The 27,864-nt window shown below is 35.1% G+C and overlaps 4 protein-coding genes and 1 pseudogene across 8 annotated transcripts; 4 read left to right on the top strand and 1 right to left on the bottom strand.

Annotated features, from left to right (window-relative positions):
* The first annotated feature begins 225 nt into the window (after positions 1–225).
* LOC107634994 (uncharacterized protein At2g33490) lies at positions 226–27,816 on the top strand. 2 transcript variants are annotated; one of them, XR_015880600.1, is made up of 12 exons: positions 228–602; positions 756–828; positions 1,243–1,320; positions 1,413–1,474; positions 1,598–1,666; positions 2,469–2,497; positions 2,579–2,786; positions 2,879–3,121; positions 3,505–3,558; positions 3,752–4,751; positions 5,299–5,514; positions 27,771–27,816. XR_015880600.1 is itself a non-coding variant. In XM_016338344.3 (11 exons), exons 1-10 carry the CDS (start codon positions 483–485, stop codon positions 4,712–4,714), a joined length of 1,899 nt encoding a protein of 632 aa, XP_016193830.1. In that variant the 5' UTR covers positions 226–482; the 3' UTR covers positions 4,715–4,751; positions 5,299–5,545. The 2 variants fall into 2 exon arrangements, 1 of the variants encoding a protein (XP_016193830.1); XM_016338344.3 differs by lacking the exon at positions 27,771–27,816 and having other exon boundaries at positions 226–602; positions 5,299–5,545.
* LOC107634995 (uncharacterized) lies at positions 7,864–9,568 on the top strand. 4 transcript variants are annotated; one of them, XM_016338346.3, is made up of 3 exons: positions 7,864–7,971; positions 8,102–8,259; positions 9,132–9,568. In XM_016338346.3, the coding sequence occupies exons 2-3, from the start codon at positions 8,125–8,127 to the stop codon at positions 9,225–9,227; spliced, it is 231 nt and encodes a 76-aa protein (XP_016193832.1). In that variant the 5' UTR covers positions 7,864–7,971; positions 8,102–8,124; the 3' UTR covers positions 9,228–9,568. The 4 variants fall into 4 exon arrangements, with proteins under 4 accessions (XP_016193832.1, XP_016193831.1, XP_016193837.1 ...); XM_016338345.3 differs by having other exon boundaries at positions 7,872–7,976; XM_016338351.3 differs by having other exon boundaries at positions 7,878–7,976; positions 8,105–8,259.
* Positions 10,120–11,642, bottom strand: LOC107638052 (uncharacterized). Its single transcript, XM_016341239.3, has 2 exons — positions 11,378–11,642; positions 10,120–10,477 (listed from the first exon to the last, which is right to left on the bottom strand). The coding sequence occupies exons 1-2, from the start codon at positions 11,501–11,503 to the stop codon at positions 10,361–10,363; spliced, it is 243 nt and encodes an 80-aa protein (XP_016196725.1). The 5' UTR covers positions 11,504–11,642; the 3' UTR covers positions 10,120–10,360.
* On the top strand, positions 23,465–24,451 carry LOC148569279 (uncharacterized; annotated as a pseudogene).
* Positions 24,549–27,496, top strand: LOC107634996 (uncharacterized). The gene is made up of 3 exons (XM_016338352.3): positions 24,549–25,084; positions 26,657–26,711; positions 26,926–27,496. Exons 1-3 carry the CDS (start codon positions 24,845–24,847, stop codon positions 27,246–27,248), a joined length of 618 nt encoding a protein of 205 aa, XP_016193838.1. The 5' UTR covers positions 24,549–24,844; the 3' UTR covers positions 27,249–27,496.
* Positions 27,817–27,864: the final 48 nt, after the last annotated feature.

Below are 27,864 nucleotides of genomic sequence, written 5' to 3' on the forward strand. Positions count from 1 at the left end.
AATTTAAATTCAAATTCAAATTTAAAATTGGATTTAAAAAGGCATTGTGTTTGCATCCTAAGTTTCTTGTCAAGGAGAAAAAGACCGAAAGAATATAAATATAATAGAATAATAATAATTACTTTTATTAATAAAAAAGAAATGCAGTAAATAATAATGATATCTTGTATTTAAATAGTCAATTTCTCCATGTTTAATAAATTGTTGATAGTTACTTATTTGACTGTAGACTAAAATTAAATCGTAGTAAATGGTGGATTAAGAGTCAGGTCAAAGCACAAGTAAATAACAATAAAAAGAGGAGGGAAGGCGGAGAAGAAGAAGAAGTCAATAAAGGAAGAGGCAAGCGAAGCGAAATTTCAAGTCGCAGGGAAGGAGCTTGATTCGAAGGAGGAGGAGTTGTTGGCGTAAGCAGAGGAGAAGAGAGGAATCCGTACAAGTTCAAGAAATCGATTGAGAATTTGAGATTGTTGTTGTTATCCATGAAGAGCTCTCTGAACAAGTTGCGCGGGTTGGCGCTTCACAACCACAAGGAACGCCGCCCCGCCGCCAGAGCTGTTCTTCCGCTTCCCAACGTTGACGAGCTTGCTCAGGCTGCTCAGGTATGCTTTTTCCTTTGTTTTTTTCTCCTTTTTGTTTCTAATTTCATTTCTCAGATCGGAGAAGATAACAACACAACACAAGAGAAATACAACAGCAATAAAATAGGATTAGGGTTTGTTTTGGAGGATTGTATTTGAATTTTGTATTTGCAGGACTTGGAGGACATGAAGGACTGCTACGATACCTTACTTTCCGCAGCTGCAGCAACTGCCAGCAGTGCTTTTGGTATTCTATGTTCATTTCTTGTTTGTGTTAATGCTCAAGATTGAAATATAGGTCATATGGTTTCTTATGCTTATGTAGCCTGTTAATTTTATAGACTTAAATTTGGAAATGGATCCTCTCAACTTTTTCTTTTCTCTCAATTTTCTTGTGAAGTGCGATCTCTCACCATTCAATGTCCTTCTCTCACATGTTTTCTCTGGGTCTCACTTAAAGAATATATAGTAAGAGGTCACAGTTTACAAGAAAATTGCAAGGATCCATTCACGGCTTAATTTTTTGAAACATACCTTGTGAAAGCATAAGTCTTAATTAAGAGACCATTTTGAGCATTAACCCCCTTGTTATTGCTCTGGTTCCGTGCTGTTTGTGATATCTTCTACTCACTTGTTAATGTTCTGCTCTGCTGATTCACAGAATTCGCGGAGTCATTGCGTGATATGGGCTCTTGCCTTCTCGAGAAAACTGCCTTGACTGATCATGAAGATGACACTGGTACTCATTTGTTCTGCCCTTTATCCCACTTCATATGTATCAAATCAAGCAAGCTGTCATATAACTTACATGCTGCCTTATTATTCATGCAGGAAAAGTCCTCCTTATGCTTGGCAAAATGCAGTTTAAACTCCAGAAGCTCATTGATAACTATGTAACTCCTTGTCTCATTCCACTCCCTTAGGGCTCCGTTTGGTGTCTGAGGAAACGTTTTTATTTTCATTTTCAATGTTTTCTGCTTTTACTTTTTCAGTAATCCTTCGCTCTTCAATTTCAGCGTTCTCATGTATTCCAGACAATTACCACCCCCTCAGAGTCTCTTCTGAATGAACTTCGAATTGTGGAGGTTTGTTGCATATAGTTCCACCTGCATTTTCTATTCTTGTCTCCTCTGTTCTATCTTGTCCAGTTGTCCTTCACTGTCTTCATTGTGCTGCCATATCAATGTGTTTTTAAGTGTGCATAGGCATTCTTCTCAAGATTTATTTTGGTCTTATAAACAATGGCAACGAACGGTTCATAATCATACATGAAGGGCTTGCAACTAGGTGTTTGATTAGATTAGTAATGAGGCATCAGATAGGGAGCCATCCCATGAGCTTCTTTTATATCAATATATGAAACTAGAACCTTGAGTATTGGAAAGAATGGCTGTAAACCGGCATCATTTTATACACAGATGAAATGAATGGTGGATCTTAATCACAAAATGCAATTACTTTTAAGACATCTACACAAGTTCTTTCTTCTTCTGAATCTATGTAGAGCACAATCAGGATATATGGTACCAGAAAAAAGAAAGCAGGACCTAGTTGCAATTTAGTTGTTCTTCTTTGTTTCTTAATTTGTAGGTTCATTTTATGGGGGGTATGGAGACATGAACAATTAGGATACAGACATAGAAGATTGACAAACTTAGGATGCTTCATACATATTATATGCTTTCAAGTTGTGTAAATGTCAATGCTGGTTAAAATTACAAATTTACAACTTTTTATTATTGGTATAGCAGGTTTATTTTAATTCACAACTTTAGGAGCTGTGGCTAATAATCTATTTTTAGAACATTTTTCTGTTCTATTCTTCATGAAGGATATTTATTTATTTTGATTTGATATATTTTTTGGATGTTCTCAATGTTGGAACAGGAAATGAAGCGACAATGTGAGGAGAAAAGGTATGTAATGTATTGAATCCTGATTTGTCTTTGATTGTGATACATGGCTATGACTTATTGTTTAGTTGTATGATTTTGCAGAGATGTTTATGAGTATATGGTAACCAAATATAAGGAAAGAGGTAGGTCTAAAGGTGGGAAAGGGGAAACTTTTACATTGCAGCAGTTGCAGAATGCTCGTGATGAATATGACCAGGAGGCTACACTATTTGTTTTCCGATTGAAATCACTAAAGCAAGGACAGTCCCGCAGTCTTTTAACACAGGCAGCACGTCACCATGCCGCTCAGGTTTTTCTGATTCCCGCTATTTGTTCTTAGAGTACGCATTTCCAACTTTATAATTCTGATGATTATCATTACTTCCTGATATGCCTCAACAGTTGTGTTTCTTCGAGAAAGCAGTCAAGTCCCTCGAGACAGTAGAACCACATGTAAAATCAGTAACTGAACGGCAGCACATTGATTACCAATTCAGTGGTCTTGAAGAGGAGAATGGGTATGAAGAAGATGGAAATTATGATGACGACAGTGAAAATGATGAGAATGATGATGGAGAGTTGAGTTTTGACTATGGACAAAATGAACAAGAACAAGATGTTTCTACATCACAAAACTCAATGGAGGTAACAACCTTATATGACACGGAGTTTCGTAATGTTTCTCCAAATTCTGTTTTTCCATGTTAGTCAAACTTAGAAATGGATGTCTATTGAAGATTGAGAAGCTACTTCCACAATCAGACATAGAAACGAAAGTTGTCTTAAGCAATGAAAGTTCACATCCTTATTTGCTAGATTGATGGATTGAGTAAGAACCTGTTGATGAAACTTCCCTTGGTCAATGCACTAAATTATGAAAGTGCTATGGAAATATTCTTATGATGAATTTTTTATTATGAATATGTTGGAATTTTTGTTTCTAATTTTAAGTCTATAAGGAATAAGCTTAAATTAGTTCAAAATTGCTATAATAAACATTGTACTCACTTGTGTATGTATCCTTCCAGTTGGACCAGGTGGAGCCTACATTTTCCAAAGGTTTAACAGCTGATGCCACTAAGGTTAGAAGTTAAACTTAAAAGAGATTATCGATATTCATGAGTTGATAGAAGAAACTTCCTTAGGCACAATAACTCAATAAGCCTGTTGATAAATTTAGATATATAATTCTTTAGTTTCCTTTCTAATGAAGAATTAAGATGCATAAAGAAAAGTTAATGTATACATATTGATTCTCTGTTGTTCTATTTGCAGGAAGACTTTGATAGGCTTCAAAGGAATTTGTTTACCTTCAGGGTTACGACAGGGAGCCAATCTGCCCCACTTTTTGCTGATAGCAAACCTGATCCCAGCGAAAAATTAAGACAGATGCGCCCATCTTTATCACGGAAGTTTAGTTCGTATGTGCTACCCACACCAGTTGAGACAAAGAGTTCAACCTCTTCAGGGCCCATTAACCAAGCACCTTCTAAAATGCTGACAAATTTAAATGAGCCTACAAAGAAAATGTGGCATTCCTCCCCTCTTGAACAAAAGAAAAATGAAAAAGTTCTTGTAGATGAGGTTCCTGGTCCTACAGGAAAAAATGCTGTCTCTGTACTCAAGGAGAGTAACAGCAATACTACCTCCACCAGATTGCTGCCTCCTTCGGTAGATGGAATTTTATCCTCTAAAAAAGATGGTTATGTTTCTGCTTACTCCAAAAAGATTAAGAGACATGCCTTTTCTGGTCCGTTGACAAGTAATCCTTGGCCTACCAAACCTATATCAGTAGAAACTGTTAAATTGTTATCTGGACCTCTTTTGCCAACCCCAATGCCAAAGCCTCCCTCATCCTCTCCTAAAGTCTCTCCTAGTGCTTCTCCTAGACTTATGTCTTCACCCAAAATCAGTGAGCTTCATGAACTTCCTAGGCCTCCAACTAGTTCCCCATCCAATTCAAGGCTTTTAGATTTGGTGGCTCATTCAGGGCCGTTGTTTTCCAGAGGTCAAAATCAAATGGTTCCTCCGAGTAATTTGGTTGCATCACATGCAGCATCTCCATTGCCAATGCCACCTCAGGCCATGCCTCGTAGTTTCTCCATACCTTCTAGTGGTGCTCGAGGTGCAGCATTACAGGGGTCAAGGGCACTGCAGACGTCTCACAGATCATCTATATCAAGGGATATCGCTTCTCCTCCTCTGACACCAGTAACATTATCTAATAATTGGCAGTAAGATGGATAAGACTTTGCTCTATGCGTTTCGACCGGAGGTAATTTCTAAATCTGATTTCTTTTTGTTTGCTCTATTTCTTATTTCTATTTTCTGGGTATATGAATGTCGGACTCTCAGACAGAGGGGAAAGAGTTTAGTTTTAGTGATAAAATATAAATGCTATGCCTCTGTCTCAGTTTTCCTAGTTTAAATAAAATCGAGATGAGGGTTAATATATCTGAAGTGCTACTGCGGGGAATAACTAACCTGTTGACAAAGTTCTATGTTTAACATAAACTAGCATATGATTTTAAATGGACTAGAAACCGTTATACATGTAGGAATCGTTTTGCCATCTTACCCATTGCTGGGTTACATGTCTCGAATAGGGTGCAGAATTTTCACTTTATGTTGCAGGTTATGTAGTGTACTTGATGTGCCACAGTGCCAGATAGTAAGAAAAGTTATTAAATTCAAAGCCTGTAGTCACAGAAATTCGTTCCAAATGGTTGAAATGAAAATTATAGTTTTGGTTATTCAGTGCTAGAATCTTATAAGAAATCTTATCTGAAAACTGTTGATGCCAATATTTGCTTTGGGTGCAGGTGTTAACGTTTGTGCAGATTTAATTCCAGAGTCTGAAGATAGCCCCGTCCGTTTTTGACCTGGCAAATTCAGCGTAGGTCAAGTTTTGCTTACTTTCAAATCTGTAAATACTCCTTTTGGTTATTCTCTTCTGTGAATATAGTTAACTGGTGGATTAATAGGCATGTCTATTAATTCTAGTTTTTTCATTCAACTCTGTGTAATAATTGGAACTGGTTAAAGATAGGAAATACCTTTTTTTTTAAACTAATGGTTTTGGAATTTGGATTCAAATTTTAGAAATAAAAAAAAATTTTAATATATGAAAAGGAGTATTTTAGAGAAAATAAATGGGCATCGATATAGTCACCAGAAAAAAAAGAGGACATCGATATATGTAGTAGATTTAACCTCATATTTCCACGGGTTGTTATGTTGTCTTCCCCTTTGGTCTGACCATGAGTTCTTTAGCTGAAATTTGCATTTAAGCAAGTCGATGGCAAAAAAGTGTCTTTCCAAACGATCCAAATGTCTATTTAAATCATATGTTGATAAGTAATTGAAGCTTGTTCTTCGATTCTATTTTTATGTTCAAAACGTGCTTTTATTTGTCTTTTGTCTGAATTCAGATGGATTCGGTGGAAAAAGAAGTGATTAAGGTATATGTAAATACATTAAAACTCAATTTTAAAGTTCAAAAAAGATTAGTAACATTTTATTTTGGAAGCGTAAAGTATATTTTTTATCTCTAAAATTTATAATTATTTTTAAAAGATAAATTTTATTCTACCTTTCTTATAATAACATGTAAATTATCGTTTATGATATGTCACTCTTTAATTGATTGTTATATTAACTATGGTTAACCTATTTTAAAATTATATTATATCCTAAAATAGGTAATTGTATAATTTACTACAATACTAAAAATTGAATCTTTTCTTCTTCCCCCAAATCATGCTTCCAGTGGCTTTCCCCTTTTTTTTTGGACCATTTATCAGAAAGCTTGTTGGCCACAGCATACTTGCCATTTCATTGGACTCATTCAATCTTCTTGAATCATACTCTTTTGCTTTATTGGTTACTTGTAGATCATCAGACATCTTAGAGCTAAAAGACCCTGAAACATCTAACGTTTCCAACTCTTTCACCAATTACATATGTCCTATAGAAAGGAAAAAATGGCACCAAAAAACCAATGAGAAAAATAGCAGCAATAGTGATCTTTTATTCAACAGTAACTTTTTATTACTTATATCAAACACCATACCTTCATAAAGCTAATGCGGGACTGCGGGATTGAGGTAGCTGCAGAGGTTGGCGTGGCTGCGGGGATGCGGAGGCTGCGGGCGGCGGGGCTGGGTCAATGGGTGGGTAGGTTGATTTTTTCTTTCAATTTCAGAGAGGAATGGGGCTGTGGTGCATTGGGTTCAGAATAATGATAAAAAAAAATATAAATTTACTTTTTAATATTTACAGAAATTATATAATCATCCATCTTATAAAACTATTTAATTACAAAATGGTCCTACTTTAGTTAAAATATTAACTCTTAGTGGATTAAATTAACTCAAACTAAAACTAAACATTCGATTAAAATGTGTCACATCGTAGAAGGTAATTTACATGTTTTAGAGGAGTTAGGTAGAACTCACCTTTTTAAAATTATCTTTAATATTTAATTTTATTCAATTTTGTTTCTAACATTTTCTATTTATTTAATCTTGTCCTTAACGTTTTTGATTTGTTTAAAAACTATTCCTAAATATTTTCAGTTTTGTCCCCAAAATTTCAGATAGAATTAACATCTAACAATAATTTTGATACAAATTAAAAACATTAAGAATATAATTAAATACAATTAAACGTTAGGAGTATTTTTGAATAAAATATTAGTAATTTCTTTTGTGAATTGCTGAAGTTTTTTTTTAAAATATGAAAAAAAATATCTACATTGAATTATAGAAGAAAAGAAGTTGAACGAATATTTATTTTCCTTAGATATGTTTTGTTGAAAAAAAAAATTTATAAAATAAATAATGTTACTCTTTTATTATAAAATATATTAAAAAAAATAGGAACAATATTGGAATAAAATAATATAGTAAATTTTCTATCATTTTTTCATCCAATATTAAAAAAATTAATAGGTCTCATTAATTTTTTTATACTATTTAATTTTTTTAATATTTTTTTAAATAAAAAATAATAATTTTTCTTTCGACTTCTTTTCTTTTCTTTTCTTTTCTTTTATTTTCCATTCAAACAAACAAAACTTTAGTAATTCAAATATTCGAATTAAATATATAAGTTATTTATTAAATACAAAAATTATTTTTTATTTATGAAAAATATAATTTATTATTATTTTTTAATTTTTTAAAAATTTATTTGTTGATTCATATCTTTCAATTTTTTTTATTATTAATACAAATTTTTTAATATCATTTTAATAATTACTTGATATAAAAAAAAAGGATTTTAACCATTGATAATTTTCTTAAATATTTTAACCTGCACACAGGAAATAATAATAATAATAATAATAATAATAATAATAATTTAAAAGAAGTCCTACTCCCCAACCCCAAGACACAGAAGAGAAACCCTAACAGCACAAAGAGACTCACTCTCCCGCTTGCCACTCGCCCCTCGCCCCTCGCCCCTCGCCCTGTCTGACCCACCATTTTGCGGTTCGGTATTTGTTCTTGTTTGTGTTGTGTGCGAATTAGTGAGAGGGTTATACGTGATCTTATCTACTCTTGATGTTTGATACTTAATTGTACCTGAAATTTGAATTATGTTGATCTTTAATCATTGCAGCAGTTGCAAGCTAAGATACGAGGATGGGTGTATTTTGGGGGACTAGGGTTTTGGAGATTGTGAAGAAACATGATTCTGGAGGCCTCGTTTGGAAGAGAATTAAGCTCACTACTACCCGTAAAGCCAACGCCAAGAAGCGTCTCCTCCGCGTTTGGCAGGTATCTGCCATACCCATTCCTATTATTTACAGCTTAAACTATATCTCTTACTGTTTAAGATTTAGGATTTAAAATTTAGGGTTTAAGGTTTACCGCATTTTGGGAATAGGGTGCTTAATATGTATAGCTGCTGCAAACTAAGTTCCTAACTTTGACGGTTTACATAGTGTAGTTATATCCCCGATTTCATATTGGGCATATTCAGTATCTTGGACTGAATGCTTAGTGGTGTTTATTTGTTGCTTCATTTTACATAAGCCATCTCTAGTTAGAGGAGTGAGTACTGAGAGAGAAAATGGAGTACGTACTCTGTCATTGATTCCAAAAGTGTGATTATTGTATGTATAGTGATATATATATACTACTGCTCTGCTGCACATTAGTATTTCTGATTTAACTAACTATAGCTAACTTAATACACTGGAGTATGAGCTAACATCTCTTTCATTTACATAATTATTTTAAACGAAACGAAACGGATACTGTACTTTGGAAGTGAGCTAACATGTAAAATATGTTCTGCGAGAAGTATACCCATGGCGCTATGGTACCTAGAAGAAGTGTGATTGGTACATGCAAACTGGTGGGTAATATGTCTCATAATGGGGCATGTACCTGATCCAAGCTTGCCAAGCTTGGGTGTGGCTCTGGCTCTGGCTTGAATAACCTTAGCCTTGGCTAGTTGCTGTTTCCAGTAACTTCCTTCAAGTAACTTCCCGTGGCACGCCTATTGTGTTTTGTTTTGTTCCATCTGCATCGATTTCTTGTATATGTATTTTTTGTTTCGAGAGAATAACAAGAGTAGTAGTGAACTTGTGACTGTTTCTATCATCAATGTCTAATGTCATGTTATGTGTCTTTTATCTTTGAAGAATGAAGCTGTCCTGAGGGCATGTTCTGAACCACCTCCTCCTAAAAGTTCTTCTGCCAGTAGCAATAAAGCTCATGACAATGTCACACAGAGTTGATAGAAGAGCCATGATGATGGATAATATTAGATCCATCTGAAAGCTGTATCATTAGTGCTTTAGGCTTCCCAATCTGGGAACATTTCTTTTCTGATACTGTCTTCAGGCTTAGCAGGATGCATCACTTAGCCTCTTGTTTAAGCTTTGTTTTCATGAAGAAAAAAATAAGCATTTTTGTCAAGTCTCAGTGCTCGAGTTAGTTATTGCAACTGTTTAGATTTGATTCTGGTATGTTGAGCATCAGTACGATTATGTGCAGCAGGACTTGAATTTGTTTTTCCCCTTGTTTTGAACATGATTTTATCTTACATCTTGTATATATCATCATGATTATTGTAGCAGTGTAATTGAGGTAGTATTAATGAATGAAACTGGAAACTGCATGTGTTGTAGAAGTGTGGATTAAGAATTAAAAGAAGAGTAATTGGAAAGATGAAAATAAGCCATGCTCTTCCATCAATTCGGGATTAAGAAGACCATAATATCTCAAAAAATTGGTAGATAGGAACCATTTGTCATTTATTTTCTCTGGTAAATTACTAAAATAGTATTCGAAGTTTATTTGGACAATAAAATGTCTTCCTTTTATAATTATATTTGTAAAAGGTCACAATAGAATATAATTTTTAAAATCTTTTTGAGAATATATGATTACTTTTGGCATTTTATTTTAAATTTTTCTTGCGTCACTTTGTGCTTGAATTTTTATTTAGAGTTATTTTCATCGTAAGTAGTTTACCGTAATTTAATAGAGAGAAAATTTTGTATTCATTGAGTTCTACACAAAATGAGTTGGCTCACTATCAAAAGGCGAATAACGACAGATAATACAACTATTTTTCAAAATTAACGCGCTGAAAGCCACAATAGAAAGTTCATCCATGAATTGGACTTTTTTTTTTTTTTTCACACATCAAATTATGCACAACCTGAAATTTCACACTTCCATTTCAATGATTTTATACCATGAATGACAAATCTGATTTCAACAATCTTCCATTGCAAGTGTGCCAGTATCATATTCATCAATCATAACAATGGATCATACAGAAACTCAGCAGGTTCAAAAGGCTAAAATAAAAGCTTGAATCAGCATTGATGTTCTTGTATAAAATGGCACGACCGTGAACTTATTATGGATGCTCCTTGTTGCTGTCCAATTTCTCTATTTGGTTATCTTGAAATTCTTTCTTGGATCCAAAAAAGTACTCTTTCACGGTACTTTCTGCTGAAAATATTCCCTTCTTAACCTGCAAAAATGAAATGTGCAAAGCATTCAATTTGTTCATCTTTAGTAACTGGAATCAGAAACAAAGCAATCGAGTGTGATAGATGACTTATTTTCCATGTACTTATCATAGGGTGGAGTGCGACTCGTCACCATAAACGGATCATAGACTTTCGGATGAGTGCTATACAGAACCGTTTCTATTTACAAAGTGGAAACCTTTTAAAGTTCACAATCTAGGTCCATTTTCTCTGGCTCTTTGAAATTTGAGATTGAAAAAATGAAACGAATGCGATGCAAATCAGTATTGAGATTTGTGAGTTGAGATTTCTGAGGGAATTTCTCCCCTAAGATCCCAACTCACAAACGCACTTTTAAGGCGTTTAAAGGCACAAAACTTGCATCAGTTAGGGTCTTGAGAACCAAAACAATACTGACAAGAATGTGAAGAACAAGAAAAGGTTGCACAGATGAATTGAGTATTATAACTAAATTTTTGTTAATTGATTCTGCGGAAAAAGAATCAATTACAAGCCTTCTACTAAGCTATTTATACACCATGTCAAAACCAGATAGCTCAGCAGCAAGTCTAACTACCTATAACCGTTTTCTGTTAGTAAGTAACTACTTTTGCTCGTTTTAGACTCTATTTTTTATTAATTCTTCCTTGAACTCTTATCCTTGACAAATACCATAAGAAAATCACACATTATTCTATAGAGAAATGGATATTGATTGAAGATTGTGGAATGATCACTCATCTATCTTCCTATCTTTTTGATGCTCCGAGACAGATGACATGATCACTACAGTTGATTACCTTTTTGCTGCAATTCATAGAGCAAACAAAAAGACCAACCCAACAAAGGTTCTAAATTTGTAATAAAAGAAAATGAAAAAGGAGGAAGAGAAGAGAGCTTACAGGCTCAAGAACATTGGGTTGAGGATCACAATCATAATCAGCAGTTAAGAGGAAATAAGAAGCAGTTATAGCTGCCACCATGGATACTGTTCTAACAACCTTGTCAGCTTGTGGATTCTTAACCATGCTTTTTCTTAGCTCACTGTGTTCATGCAAGGAGTTATTTTTGTGAAAGTGCGGTTCTACTTTTGTAGAGGACGCCCAGAAACTGGAAGAAACTTAGAAGCCTAGAAGGTTTCAGAAGAAGCATGATTTTTCTTTTGACTTTTGTGTATGTGGCATAAAAAAAAGTAAACAACCATATTAAGTATACATTTGTCGTTTGATTTTTTTTTTTCCCTCCACCTTCGTTATCATGGTGGTTATCATCCTTACCACCATCATTATCATTATTATCTTCTTCTTAGTTAATTCAATATCACACTATTAGTTTAAGAATAATAAAAATAATATAAAAATAACACTAAAATTTTTTATAAATAATACAAAATTTTTTAAAAAAATTACAGATCTAAAATTTTAACTCACTCAATCAATAAAATATATTCAAATGTATTTTGAAATAAAAAAATACAATAATTTATTACAAATGATATAAAAATGATTAAATATCTTATATATGAGTTTAATATCATTTAATTAGTTCAACAATAAAAAAAAATTGGTTAATTTTTTTTATGTTGTAGTTAAGAAATTTCGGTGTCAAAATTAAGAAACTTTACGTGTCATAGACTCATAGTTAAAAAATTTCTATGCTATTTTCTAATAAACTCTTCACAATTCAAAATTTCTTTTCTTCTTCCTCTTTCTCATCATCATCTTTTTCTTCTTGTTTCCCATTCTCGTAACTCTTCTTAGGGAAAAGTATCGTTTTTGTCCCCAACGTTTGGGTAAGTCCCAAAGTTGTTCCTAACGTTTCAATCGTTCTATTTAAGTCCCTGATGTTTTAAAATTGACTCAATGTTGTCTTGCCGTTAGGGATCCGTTAACAGAATTGACGGCGGGACAAAATTGAGACGATTTTGAAACGTTAGAGACTTAAATAGGACGAAAACGTTAGGGCAAAAAATGATACATGAAAATAAATTTTAATTTTATTTTATTTTTTAATAATATAAATTTTTTACTGTGCATAGTATTCTATTATTTTTTAATTACATCTAAGTAAATTATACTTAATTACATTACTTTCATTTTAAATAAATTTATTTTTTTATAATTTTAAAGAATTTTGATACATTAGAGACAAAAAGTATAATTTATATTTTATTGTATATATATTATTTTTTTTCTTTTCCGCAAGTTTATATACTAGTCATTCTACAAACATTTCATGATAACTAAAAATCTTTAAGAGTAAAATTATAAAAAAAATTAATTTATTTAGAATGAAAGTAATATGATTAAGTGTAATTTACTTAGATGTGAATAAAAAATAATTGAATACTATGTATAATAAAAAATTGATATTATTGAAGGATAAAATTAAAATTTATTTTTATGTATAGTTTTTGTCCCCAACGTTTTTGTCCTATTTAAGTCCCTAACGTTTTAAAATCGTCTCAATTTTGTCCCGCCGTCAATTCTGTTAACGGATCCCTAATGATAGGACAATATTGAGTCAATTTTAAAACGTTAGGGACTTAAATATGATAATTGAAACGTTAGAGACAACTTTGAGACTTACTCGAAATATTAGGGACAAAAACGATACTTTACTCTTCTTCTTATTTCACCCTCTTAACAAAAGCTTATGTCATCATAGTTAAAAAGTTATTGATATTATTTGTAATAAATTCTGTGAGACTCTCTTTTCTCGTCATCATCATCATCATCATCATCATCATCATCATCATCATCATCATCATCATCATCATCATCATCATCATCATCATCATCATTTTATTTCACATTCTCATAATTTTTCTCATTTCACCATTTTAACAAGAATTTATGTGACAGTTAAGAAATTTTGTTGTCAAAATTAAGAAATATATTGTGTGATGGTTAAAATATTTCGATGCTATTTTTCTGGATAAATTATACAATTCAAATTTTTTCATCCTTCTCTTCTTCTTCTTCATCATCTTTATCTTTTCTTTTTCTTCATCTTTTTCTTTGTTTCATCTACTTACAATTATTCCTATTTCACCATTTTAACAAAAATAAAAACAAGAAAAAGAGAAGAAAAAAATCAAAGAAAAAGAAGAAGAAATAATAAAATGTGAAGAGGAGGAGGAAAAGAAAAATATCGTAGCCACAATAGTAACAACAAAAAAATGACGATAAAGAGAAAACGTACAAAGAAAAAGAAAAAAGAAGTGTGTGATTAGACTTAGTTAACAAAAATGCTTAGATGTGTAACGAAATCGTTCTTTTTATTTTTTAAAATCTTTGGAGCAATAATTTCTTGATATAATTTTTATCAAATTATCTATTTTCATTAAAATTATTAACATTTAAATTTTACATTGTAAAAAAATAATAATTTATGCAATGTTATCATTAGAATTCAGAACTAAATTCAAGTGAGATATTTTATAGTTATTTTCCCCTTAAATTGAAAAACCAAAATTAATGGTCAAAATGATGTCATAGCTACTTTTTTTCTAAAATAAATTATTATAATTTTTTAAACAAATATTATTTATACATTAAAATTAGCTATCAATAACTACCATGTATTTTGTATATAAATGTTTCATACATTTTACCTGTCTAGGAACTTGAGAAAATGGTTCAAGTAAATCTAATTTTCATTTTGTAAAAAGTCATAGAAAAGTGATACTGATGAGCTCTTCTGGTGGTACCATATGGAAGTTTGCATGCAGTTGATAAGGCAGCCACTTTTTGACGAAGTCTATCGCGTGTCTTTGTAACGTTAGCCAATAAAAATCAGCTTGTAGCATTTTCTTTGCTAGTGACCTTGCCTCTAGATGATTTCTACAAATTTTACTGTGGATTTCATCTAAAACTTCTTTTGTCTTCGAGTTCGGAACACATTTCATCAAAAGTGTGGTTATTCCTCTTCTTTAGAGGATATTATGAACTGGTGTGTAGTTCTAAGTTTCTCTTAGCAATCTTCTTACTTCTCTTTCTTCGTGAGGTAGGATATCAAACTTAAGGTATTTGATGGTAGGAGTTATTCATCCCAAGTTTATATTAGAGACTATCAAAGTATATGACTTGTCAACTTTTTTTGCTACTAATGATGATTATAGGATTTTCTGAATTAAACTTTTATTATTATCCCCTGGCTCAGTGTTGGCCAGTTTGGAGAGGACATCAGCTCAACCATTTAATTTTTGAGTTATAGGTTTGATCTCGGCTTCCTGAAACTTGGCCAGTTAATAGTCACCATTCAATTTTCGAGGTACTTGCCTAGACTCTTCTCCAAGTACCACTTCATGTTGGAAACTTTGGTTTGATAGTCACCATTAATTTGTGAGGTTATTACTTGTGAGTCACTAAATATGAAGACTTTCAAGGCACCGACCTCTTTGGCTATTCGAAGACCAGGAAGCACAACTTCATACTCAACTTGGTTATTAGATGCTGGGAAGTTGAACTTCAGTGCGAGCTCTATCCGAGTTTCTTCTCAAATCTCAAGGATGACCCCTACCCCACTATTAGCTTTGTTTGATGATCCATCTACATACAAATTTCAAGTGGTTGAACTCCCTTGTTGTTCCCGGTATACTCTTCTAGGAAGTTGGCCAGGTATTATGACTTGATAGCCATCCGAGCTTTATATTTTAAGTCGAACTCAAACAACTCCACAGTTCACTGTAGCATTTATCCCACAATATTTGTTCTTTTATAAGATATGCTTCATGGATTGATTAGTTTGGACTTTGATATTATGAGTTTGGAAGTAAGCTCGCAATCTCGTAAAGGCCAAGACAAGACCGTAGCCAAATTTTCTATTCTTTGATAGTTCAACTCTACCCCTTGCAATGCCTTGCTTGTAAAGTAGACAGATTTTTGTCCTTCTTCGCATTTTTGTCAAACTCACAAGTTTAACTCGTAAACTTGTACAAGTTTAGGTAGTGAAATCGAGTTAACTCATACATAAATTCTTTTCTGAGTAGACTCGGATAAACTCGATCAAAATCGCAAGTTTAAGCGCGAGTTAGCAAGTTTGTGTTAGGTGCCCATTTTCGCCAAAATGGTGTCGTTTTGGGCCATAAAAAGAGAGGAGAATAACGTTGATGAAATCATGGAACCCTAATCCCTAATGTGGCTCGTGACCCACTTTTCTCCCTATCGTTCTCTCACTCTCATTCTCTCATAGTCTCATTTTTTTCCGTCCTTTGCCACCGTTCATCGCTGATCACCTGCATCCCTGCCGTTCATCTCGTCACTCACTCGTTTGTGTCTCTCTGCCCGTCCGCCGCTTTCTCACTGTCACTCTCTTATTTTGGTTACCACAATTCGTCCATGTTCCTCTGTTTTGTTTGATTCCCATAGAGCCTCTGCCGTCCACCACGATGCATCGTTTGTCGCGTTACTTCCATTTGTCGTGTCCTTTGCTGGTCGTTGTGCAACCGCCGCTCGTTGTTTTTGTCCTTGGTTCGTTCGTTCACTCCATTCAGGTATGTTCGTTTGTGATTTTGCGTTACTGAGTTACTGCATTTTGTAGTTGTTTGTTGTTAGTGTTAGTGTGTCATGTTGAATACTTGAATGTGTAAATTCTGAATTTATGACCTTTGTTAGATGTTACTGGCTTACTGCTGAATTCTAAAATTATGACATTTGTTAGTTGTTACTTGTTACTGCAGAATTCTAAATTAGTTGTTACAGGCACTGCTGAACTTTGAATTTATAACCTTACTAAATTAATTATTTGGTATTGTTGATTTGTTTATTTAGGAACAAAATATCTGAGAATGTTGGTTCAGAAATGATGTTTCTAATGAAGATGGTGAAGAGATGATGTCGATGCCATGGAAGATGAAGATATTGGAGGATTTCAGTTTTAGGCTTTTAGTTTATTAGAACATTTAACTGTTGCTTTGATGTTTTCTTTTTTGTTCAGCTGTGTTATATGAAGCTTTGATTGTGTGTGACTGTACATTCTATGTTGAACTAGATACATACTTGTGTAGGATTTGAATGTGTGTTCTAGAGTACTTATTATAATTGTAGTATTTTTAGTTTATTATATGTTTTGATGTTAAAATTGTTAAGTTTGAATGCCTAAATATATATATATACAAAAAAATTATAACAAGTAAACTCGTACAAGTCTAGGTCAGCTCCATGAGTTTACCTAGACTCGTGAGTTTGACAACCTTGCCTCTTCGTCTTCTCGAATAAGGGTTGTGGCTATAGCCTTATCAGCAACAGCTAGGTACAATACGAGCTCTAATCCTACTATAGGTCGGGTCAGTATGGGGGCTTTACTTAAGAATTTTTTGAATTCCTGAAAAACTTATTCGCATTCTTGAGTCCATTGAAAATCGTGCCCCTTTTTGAGGATTGCAAACAGTGGCAATAACTTCAATACTGAATCGGCCAGGAATCTAGATAAATATATCAGCCTACCATTTAATTATTGGACCTCCTCCAAATAAGTTGGGCTTTGTATCTCCATGATTGTCTTGCATTTTTCTGGGTTAGCTTCAATACCCCTTATGGTGAGCATGAATCTTAGGAATTTTTCTTCCTCTACTGCGAAGGTATACTTAGTGGGATTTAATCTCATCCCATGCTACTTTATGGTGTAAACACTTCTGACAAGTCGGGTAGTAGGATGGCTTTCGTCCTTAGTCTTTGCGAGCATATCATTTACGTAGAACTCCATTAGTTTTTCCAAGTGGGGAAAGAACACATTGTTCATCTGTCGTTTATATGTAGCTGCAGCGTTTTTCAATCCAAAGGGCATGACTACATAGCAATAAGTAGCCTTATGGGTGATGAAGGACGTCTTCTCCTGGTTCGGTCCATATATTGGAATTTGATTATATCCCAAGTAGGCATCCATGAAAGAGAAAAACTTGTATCTTGAAACTGAATCTACCAAAGCATCAATGCTAAGTAGAGGGTAGGGATCTTTCGGACAAGAATTGTTGAGGTCGGTGTAGTCAATACATATCCTCCACTTCTATTTTGCTTCTTTATGAGCACAATATTGGCTAGCTATAGGGGTATTTTACTTTCCTTATGAATCCGGCTTCTAATAGTCCTTGTATTTGCTCATCCACGACTTGTGCTCTTTCAAGACTGAGCTTTCGTCATCTCTGTTGTATAGGTCATAACCCTGGGTACACAACCAACTTGTGGCACATGAGATCGGGGTGGATGCCTAGTATGTCAGAGACTTTTCAAGCGAAGAGGTTGGAATTGTCTTGCAGGAGTTTGACGAGCTATTGCTTCGGCTTTTGACCTAAATTGGCCCCCACATTTGTGATTTTTTTGACTTTTTCTCCTATTTACAACTCTTCAATTTTTTCTTCAAGTTGAGGTCTCAATTTTTCACAAACTCAGACACTGCCTTCTATCGAATTAACCTCTTTTTTCTTTGTACAACCACGTAGACTCAAACTTTTATTGTAGTATTTTCTGGCCAATTTCTGATCTTTCCTTATAGTTGTTGTTCCCTTTGGGGTAGGAAACTTTATGCAAAGATGAAGAGTTGGCACCATTGTAGCAAGTCGATTTAAGGTTGACCGACCTATCAGAGAACTGCATGCTAATGCGACATCTACCAAAATATAGTCTATGCTTAGGGTTCTTGTCTTCATACCCTTGCTGAAGGTGATGTAAAGGGATATGAACCCTAGAGATCGGATAGGGGCATCTCCCAGACCAAAGAGGGTATCTGGGTATGCCTTCAAGTCTTTCTCTTCCAATCCTAGCTTATCAAACGCTGGCTTAAATAGAATATCAAATGAGCTTCCCTAATCTACTAGGGTTCTGTGTAGGGGTGGCAGTGGGGCGGGTAGGGGCGGGTTTTTGCCCTACCCAACCCCGCTCCGCCGTCCTTGCACTCCACTACTACCCGTCCCACCTCTACCCGCGGATAGTAGGCTGCTCTACCCTAACCCGCCCCCACGGGTACCCGCCCCCACCCCTACCTGCCCCCACGGGTACTCGCCCCACCCCTACCCGCCCCTATAAAAATTAAATAGCATTTTAACTTTTACACATTCATATATAAATTAAGATAAAAACTTAAAATTCATAACTAAATTAAAATACAAACATAAGATTCATACAATGTCAAATAACTTGAAATTAAAAAAAGATTAATGTTTAATTACTACAAATTTAACAATATAATAAAGAAATTGCATCAAAAGAGTCTTCAATTATTATTCTTGTTCTTCCACCATTTAACAAACCTACATTGAAAACACAACATATAAACTAGTTAAGTTAAGCATTATGATTAGTAAACAGCAAACACAAAGTTTTACCAAATAACTTGGCACCATTTTAAAAAAAAAAAAGTGAAATAATTTTTCAGAAATAAATGCAATACCATTGAGAAGAAAGCAATACCAAATTAAAATTCCAAAGCAAAGGTAACAAAAATAGAAGCAGCCAACACTTATTTCAGAATTGAATAATTTGCATAGAGTTTCCATGGTCAACCAATAAAATAACTCTAATGATGATGCAATTAAAAATTACTATATAATTATGTAGAAATATTTACTCTAACTCTAATTCTGTAAAATAATAAATAAAAAAACCAATCTTAGTAATGCCTCATGCTAAGAATATATAAAAAATGAGTCATATTAACCAATCTCACCACTCTTTACCTGTTAACCACAACCATTCAAGTATTACCCCAGCAAAAATTTCTCAATTATATCGAAAGACCAAATGCAAACTCTACAAGACTGGTTCCAAGTTCCAAGTCAATCTTTTTAAAAGTAAAGCCAAAAACAAATTAGGGTGGTTCTTCATTCTTGTTTAACTAATTTGCTAGTTAGTTGTTAAAGGAACGTGGTCTAAACTAAATTAAAAATTGAAATTAGAGTTGGTCCACGGCAGCCAGTAACTTCAACCATTCATCAAAGGAGGGACTTATCTTGGTCAATATAAATCTTTGGGGGCCGACATGTGAGTTTGAGCGAAACCACCGTAAGACAACTTGGAAGCGAGTCCTTCATCACATGATCAATTCATTATCATTCATTCATGGTGCTACTATATCTACTTGTATGCACAGCAAAATTATTTTTGCAAAACTGCAGGTTGCATTCAAATAAAAAGAAAAATGTTGCAGACGAAATGAATGTTTTGCTTGTTTGAATAAACAATATTATGAGTCTAGTTTGACAAAATCAAAGCATCAACAATTCAAAATAAAAAATCAGAATGCACACAATCAAAACATCAACAACACAAGAGAATAAAAACTCTAATTAGTCAAACTCTAACCAGAACTATGAAATTAAAAATAATTGAAGCTACAGATATAATTTCTTCTTCGGCAACTATTCTTTGGCTTTGGGATGATTTGGGAAATGCTGAGGTACATATATCTTTTATAATAATGCCATATATAATAACTAATTTGGCAAGCAATCGTATACACTAATACACATACTGTGAAGGAAAAATTCTTCATCTAATGATCTAAGAAAAAATAAACTCATACATGCAATCTGTGAAGGAAAAAAAATTGGTACGACTAAAATGACTATTACAATAAAAAATTGATTATACTTAACTAGTTAAAAAAATTAATTTTCTATATTTTATCTCATATATATATATATATATACTTCATGATTCATAGATATTAACCTTTTTGGATGTTGATTTAATCTGATAAAAAAGGGCAGTGCAAGAGACTTAGAGACAGGGGAACTTACGTGTTGGAGGAAGACGGCGAAAAAGAAGGGTTCACTGGTTCAGTACTCAGTAGCTTCGGTAGTGCAGCAATGATGAGTAGGTTCGAGCGTTCGGCAGCAGCGACACGGCGTCAACAGGACGACAGCGCAGTGGCAGTGACTCGGCGACGGGCTCGGCAGGACGGCAGCGCAACGACGGCGACAAGCTCGGCGGAAGAGTCGACAGCGCAGTGAAGGTGACCAGATCTGATGTTGTACTGGGGAGAAGAGGAAGTGACTAGGGAGAAGAGGAAGTGACTTTCCTTCCCTCTTCTCTGCTAGGGTTGGGGCTAAAGGGACGCGTTAATGAATATGAGGAGTGGCTGTGTCGCTGTGAGGATTAGGAACCCTAGAAACTTAAAATTGTGTATATATACATGTACTCCGGGGGCGGATAGGGGCGGGTTTAGCCTGACCCCGCTCATCTACCCGCCCCGATCAAAACTCGCCCCGCTTCGGGTCGGGTTTAAACCCACCTCGATCGGGTTGGGGCAGGTCGGGTACCCGCAGGTTCGGGTACTCCTGCCACCCATAGTTCTGTGAAGGTTTGCATTGGCCAGAATCATTGTTATCACAATTGGATCATCATGCCCAGGTACTATACCTCGGACATCTTTCTTTGTGAAAGCTAATGTAGGCAGGTCTGGCATTTCTTCATCTTCTCCGACTTGGTAGACCTCCTTCAAGTGTCTTTTGCGACAGGACTTTGTTATTCCTCCCCCTCCCCCACGAACCCACTAGCGATCATGTGGATATGTCTCTCGGGGGGTTCTTTGTGGTCGCTCTCACCATCCTCTATCTTCCTCATCACTTTTCCTCTTACTGGTTTCATCTGATCTCCCAGCAAGGTATTTATCCAGTTGTCCTTCTCAGGCAAGCTTTTCAATCACATTCTTTAAATCATAGAAATTATTGGTTGAATGGACATAAATTTTATGGTATTTACAATATTCTGAATAATTTCCTCCTTTCTTACTTCGAATGGGCTTAGGAGGTGGTATTTTTCAGTATGGCATATCTCTCTTTAGACATCGACCAAGAAAACTCGTAACGAAGTGTAGGAGTGGTACCTCATAGGCTTGTCCGAGTTGTAATTTTCTTTCTTCTTTGATTGATTCTCTTTTTCTCGAGACTGATGTTGACTGCTTTGTCCCAATGTAGGTTTCCTCAATTGTGTGGTTTTTTCCATATTGATGTACTTCTTGCCTCACTCTTGAACTTCATACAAAAAGGTCGTGTGCCTCTTTGATATGGATTGTAAGAACAGACTTTCTCTGAAGTCATTTACTAGCCCCATGATAGCTGCTTCAGTGGGCATGCTTTGGTTTCTAAGCAGGTCTTGTTGAACCTTTCCATGTACGCTATGAGAGACTCTCCGATCTCTTGTTTGACGCCCAAGAGGCTTGGAGCGCGCTTGGTTTTGTCCTTTTGAATAGAAAACCTGGTGAGAAAACTCCTTGCCAAGTCGTCGAAACAAGTGACTGGGAGGGAGACTGTAAAACCACTTTATTGTAGCCTTGGTTAACGTAGTCGAGAAGGCTTTACACCGAGTTGCATCAGAGACGTCAACTAGATACATATGACTCTTGAAGTTGCTTATTAGGTGATGATGGGGTCGGTCGTCCCATCGTAAAGGTCCATGTCCAGAATCTTGAAATTTCTAGGAACTTTAACTCTCATGATTTCTTCTGAGAATGGATCTTCACTTTCCAAAGGTGTGGCTTCTCAACCAGCGGGAGGTTTTCTTCTTTTGAGATCGGACTCCAATCTCTCCAATTTTTCTTCTAATTTCCTGCGTCGTCGTACTTCTCTTCGTTAGGCTTGGTCAGATTCACGTTGTCATTCCAATTCAATTTTGAGCTGTTCTAAACGACCTTGGTGTCTATGAACTAGGCCTATGAGTTCGGTTGGATCTTTGTCTCTCAATCCTCCAAGCTTGTGAATTTCAAAGCCGATTCTCCGCCCTTATATGTTTCTATTTTCATCTTCACCAATACCCTTCCCTCTTTCTGATCGTGTGGGTATGACAATTGCCGGATCATCATTATGATGTTCTTCCTCATGGGTTTTGAATCAGAGGTTATGTGTCAAACTCCAAGTCTCCAACAATGGTGTCAATGTTCCGAGACTTATCTGAAACCAATATGCTATTAGGCTTGAACGTGAGATCCAAGTTCTTTTTAATGAGATGTTCCGGCATCTCCTTTGACAAAGTGATATCGTCCGAGCTCTTCAAAGAAATTGGATGTGGTACTTACAAGAGACTCTGATACTTAAGTTAGTAAGGATTTTTAGGTATATTTTTTAGTGGATTAGAGTTGAAAAATACCTGAACTTGATGAGGTATTTATATAGTAGGAAAGATAAGTTTGTTATTTTTCTATAACTTATCCATCTATCATGGTGAGTAGTTATTCTCTACTTTTATTTAGGGGTTGTTGAGATCTCATATTTAAATATATAAGCATATTTGTAGGTGCATTCAAGATTCTGCAAGTCAAGTCATACAAATGAGGTCGTGCATGTAGAGAAAATGGTTTTGGACTCTAAAGTGGACTTTAGTTATTTTAGGTCTCGCTTTAAATTGCGGGTTAGGATATGAACAAAATATATACATAGTTTATTTTATTTTTATTATGTATTTTATATTCCAATTCACATTCTATCTTGGTGACTGATTTTAATATACGCCTAATTTTTTTTTTATAAAAGATTAAATTCATGTTAAGTGTATCTTTAAAAAATAATTGCTAAAGTGTGGAATAAGATACTTCACATTTAATATTTAGAATAAAAGACAAATAGGTGCCTCACCTTTTTAAACGCAGACATTTTAATCCCTCAAGATTGAAAAATACATTTAAATTCCTCACCTTATAAAACGCGTGACAATTATACCCCTCCGTGGAGTTGGGGTTCAAAATGACAACGAAAAATGCTGACTTGGAGATAACGATGATGAGATGTCCGTTTTTGTTGATGATGTGGATGGTGAGCAAATTATTGATGGACAAATCCATCCTTATGCATTAGGTTGCTATTCTATGGAAGGCTTGCTTCTCCTGTCTCCGCCCTCTAATTTTTCTTATAAAATTGCACCGAACCTCTTCGCTCAAAACAACCATCCTACCATTTTCGCTCAGTTTCCCAAGTTTCGCATCGACGGTGGCCTTTCGCCTGTCTTCGTCACCATTTCATTTCAACCTACACAGCAGCAACAAGCCTGAATTTCATCATGGTCACTTTCCTAGGTCCACCTAATATCTACCATCCTAAACCACAATCCTTCCTAACCCCCCACCTCCACTGCCACCGCCGCCAACAATGCTGACACCATCATAACCCCAATCGCACCCTCTAATCCCTTCATTGACGTAATGGTTTCAAAATTCAACACCATAACCACCAATGGGATTCACCGAAAAATTCTCTGCAACCTTCTTGTCATTCGACAACCCATGCCTCGACTTCTTCTTCCATGTCGTCCCCGACACTCCCCCGGACTCCGTCAGAAAGAGGCTCTACGTGGCATAGGCCCACAACCCCCTCACCACACTCAAACTAATTTGTAACCTCTAAGGCGTCCGTGGCACCGGCAGGTCCGATCGCAATGGATTCTACGCTGCTGCCACGTGGCTATTCTCTAACCACCCTAAAACACTCGTAGCCAACGTCCCATCCCTCACCGATTTTGGATATTTCAAAGACCTTCCCGAGATACTCTACAAGCTTCTAGAAGGTTCCGATGTCCACAAGAACTAGAAGCCGCAGGGGCTTAGCGTTAAACGATCTAGCAAGAGAAACAGGTTAAAGAGGAGGCCATTCAAATCAAAGCCCTTAAAGAAGGTTTCGGACCCTGTGGCGGAGAAAGAGAATGCCCATGATTTGAGGGAAGAGAGGAAACTCGCCATGACCAAGAAACTCCTTGATCGTTACAACAGCGATAAGAATTTTCGGCTCCTCCACAATAGCGTCTCAGATCACTTCGCCGATTGTTTGCAAAATGATCTTCAGATTTTAAATTTCGGTGCGTTGACCAATATCAGTCTTGCAGCAAAGTGGTGCCCTTTGGTTGATTCTTCTTTTGACCGATCAACGTTGTTGTGCGATACTATTGCCAAGAGGATCTTCCCTTGCAATGGTAACCCTGAATATGAAGCAATCGAGGAGGTGCAGGGTCCGCAATCGGTTGAGAAAAGACGTTCTAGTCTCTCTGATGTGACAGCATCGTTCTGATACATAAGAATGGATTTGTCCATCAATAATTTGCTCACCATCCACATTATCAACAAAAACAGATATCTCATCATGTTATCTCGAGGTCAGTATTTTTCGTTGCCATTTTAAACTCTAACTTCACAGAGGAGTATAATTGTCTCACATTTTATAAGGTGAAAAATTTAAATGTATTTTTTAATATTATTAAAATGTCCACGTCAAACAAAAGTGAGGACGTATTTGTCTTTTATTCTAATATTTAATATACCAATAAAGTTGAAAGCTGGAACCTTTGAATTTCAATTTTCCTTGAATCCATCAAAGAAAGGAATCCAATTTCGCAATTGTGGTTGGCTGGTTGCAGAAGAGAAGAGTGCAAAGAAGGGCAACAACATCAATGGAAGAACCAAAAGCACCTGAAACTTCTCCTTCTCCTTCTTCTGCCGCTGCTTCTTCTGCACCGACAACAACTCAAAGTTCACAACTTCCTCCTCCTTCACCACCACCAACAACAACAACAACGAGTGGTGCTGCTATTCCTTCTTCAACGAAGAAGAGGCCTCTCGAATCTGATTCTTATTCCAACTACTACAAGATTCGCGCACTTATTCGAGACCTTCGCCCCCATTTCATCCAGGTACACCCCAAACTTGTCTCAAAATTTCTGCTTTTTCCTCCGATATAACTCTCAATCTGATTTTCGTATCTGGGTTGGTTTTTATTTTCTTTATTTTTCTTTCACAATGGTATGAGCTATGCTGCATTGCCCATCTTGCTATGTGTTTTAGTCCAAGTTTTTATTTTTATTTTTTGAAGTTAGTTTTAAGAAAATTAAATTATGTGGTGAAATTGTTGTTCCTTAAAGTGTTTGAATTTATAAACTTGGTGAGGATTTGATTTCGTTTTCTGTTCTTTTCGAAAAAGAGGGATAAAGTTGTGGATGAATTTGGAGAAAAATTGTGTTTGCTTTCTTTTAGTAATTTTAGTACTTTCTTTTTTCTATAAAGTATGATTCATTTTGCTAGGGTTTTCGAGGGAATTTTTAATAGGTGTCTGAAATAATTAGGTAATGAGTGATGAAATTGAGTACAAGATCTAAATTACAGAACCTCTATACAATTAGTAGGATAATTCTTCTTGAAGGGTAACTCTGCATAGATAATATAGGTAGCATTAAAAATAAGCATTTGGAGAGGAAAGTGGGGTAGCACCTATTTTAGAGAAGATGATAGAATATCGTCTTATGTGTTTTAAACGTGTGCCGAAAAGACCTCTGGAGGCTTTATTTAGAAGAAGTGGATGAGATGGGAAGTAATCCAACAGTTAGAGCTATAGGGAGGAGACCTAGAAAAACCATATGCAAAATTATTAAAAGAGATTATACTAATGGCCTAAATGAAAATATGATTTATGAATGAAGTTGGAACACTATGGTTTCATTTCATCTTTTTGTGGTCCACCCTGTTTAGTAGGACGAGGGGTAGTTATTCCTGAAGTCTGTTTGGAAAGTATGTTGCGACTTACGGCCAAAGAGAATTGTTTTGTGTAATATTGTTTTGATTTTCTGATTGAATATAGTTACAAATTATTCTTATATGTGGACCATGAACTAAGTATTGAACTTATAGGCGGGATCTATCAGTGATGAGTACAAACTTTTGCGTTTCACCCAACTCAATATAAACCCTAGTCGAAAGATTACAATTACATTCTGCTCTCTAGGAATAGTACAATGCTATCTTTAAAATTGGTAAGAAAACTCTTAAACTTTTTTGACGTAACTTCTTAGCCTCATTGCACTTTGCTTCGATCATCATAGCGGCATGTTTATTTTTCTTACTGACTATTGTTTCCTTTGGTTATCTTTCTGTCAACTCCCATGTTCTCATGTATAAGATTATGTTAATGCCATCTATTTGTTTCTTAGTTCCTTCTTATCTGCTCCTGCTCTCTTTTTTGTGAAGATTTGTTTAGTTATATATTCAACCAGTTTGTTACGTTAATTTGTTACCATAACCTATGAAATTTTAATTAGTCTGTTAGGATGAAGCATGCAATTGCCTAGATAAATTGAAGTTAATAAGACTTTGTTCCTAATAGTTATGATGAGTTGAGTAAATCGAATACTTCTATCTTCTTTAAGTTGTGGTAGCTTCTGCTGCTTGAAATGCTATATGAAGTGCCTGACCATTGCTGTTTCATCTTGAAGGTTATCCGAACTCCAGACTACAAAAATAGCAAAGAATCCCGAGAAATTCGAGAACGTAAGAACATCCAGATGAAATTCTATTTATTACATAGCTGATGACATAATAAATTTAGAATGCAAATGCCCATATAACAGCTATGACTCAATGGAAATTTCTCATCAATTGGATTTATATCTATTTATATTCGGATTTGTCCTCCAAAAATAAATGTTTTATCTTGTATGTGATTGGTTGAAACATGCTTTCTGACTTCAACTTGTGCTTGCAGAATTGAAGATTGTTGTGAAGTTATACGATGATATGAAAGTGGAAGCAGTTTCGTTGGCAAAGTATAAGCAAGATGGCCAAACACAGCAAGAGCAGCAGCCTCAACATATGAAGTCTCCGGAGCAGATTCAAGTTGAGAAATCATTCACCTCAAGGGCATCATCTGAAATTAAGGTTACGGCACTGGCTGAAGAAGGTCAAGGGACATATGTAGTTGGTGGATCGGCATTCGGCTGGAATTTCATCACCTTTTCAGGGAAGGAAGCTGTCTATTATGGTAGGACAAAGGAACAATTTCGATCGACACAAGTGAGGACTCAGTAGTGCTGTGTCTCCAGGGCTTAACAAAAGTAGTTTCATTCATTGATAGAGGGTGCTGAAAATCCTCATCCACAAGTACAGTGTAGAAGAGGTTTACATAGAACATTTATATCATTTAGTTTTTTGCAATTGACATCTAAAATTTTCCAAGAGGCATGGCACATGTGCTGTAACATTGTTTTTTGCTGAGTTGGATTAATCTGAGTCCAGAATTATTATTTTTCCGATTAAAATACTCTGGAAAAAGAAAAGAAAATCCATGTATCTTATGTTGCTCTTTGACCAAGACTGGCAGGTAGCCAAAAAGAATTGAGCTGAATGATTGAACTATGCTGACTAAGGAATTAGTAATCCGTAAATTACAATCAACTTGCATAACATACTTCAAAACCAATAGATAGATATCTTTTCTTCTTAACCAATGATGTTAAAATCAAATTCTGTTGGGTATGAAAATTCACTATTAGAAAAAGCATGCACCCTACAGAATCTCTTCTATTATACGACTAAAATTGACTCTAATAGGAAAAATAGGAAAATACTTGTTGATTTAACCAAAAAAAAAAAAATAGAGATGCTTTAGTACAATATATGAACTACAATCACTTGTAAAGTAAGA

The sequence above is a fragment of the Arachis ipaensis genome, chromosome B4 (assembly GCF_059453495.1).
Source record: "Arachis ipaensis isolate K30076 ecotype BB chromosome B4, ASM5945349v1, whole genome shotgun sequence".
In the NCBI taxonomy this organism is placed as follows: domain Eukaryota; kingdom Viridiplantae; phylum Streptophyta; class Magnoliopsida; order Fabales; family Fabaceae; genus Arachis; species Arachis ipaensis.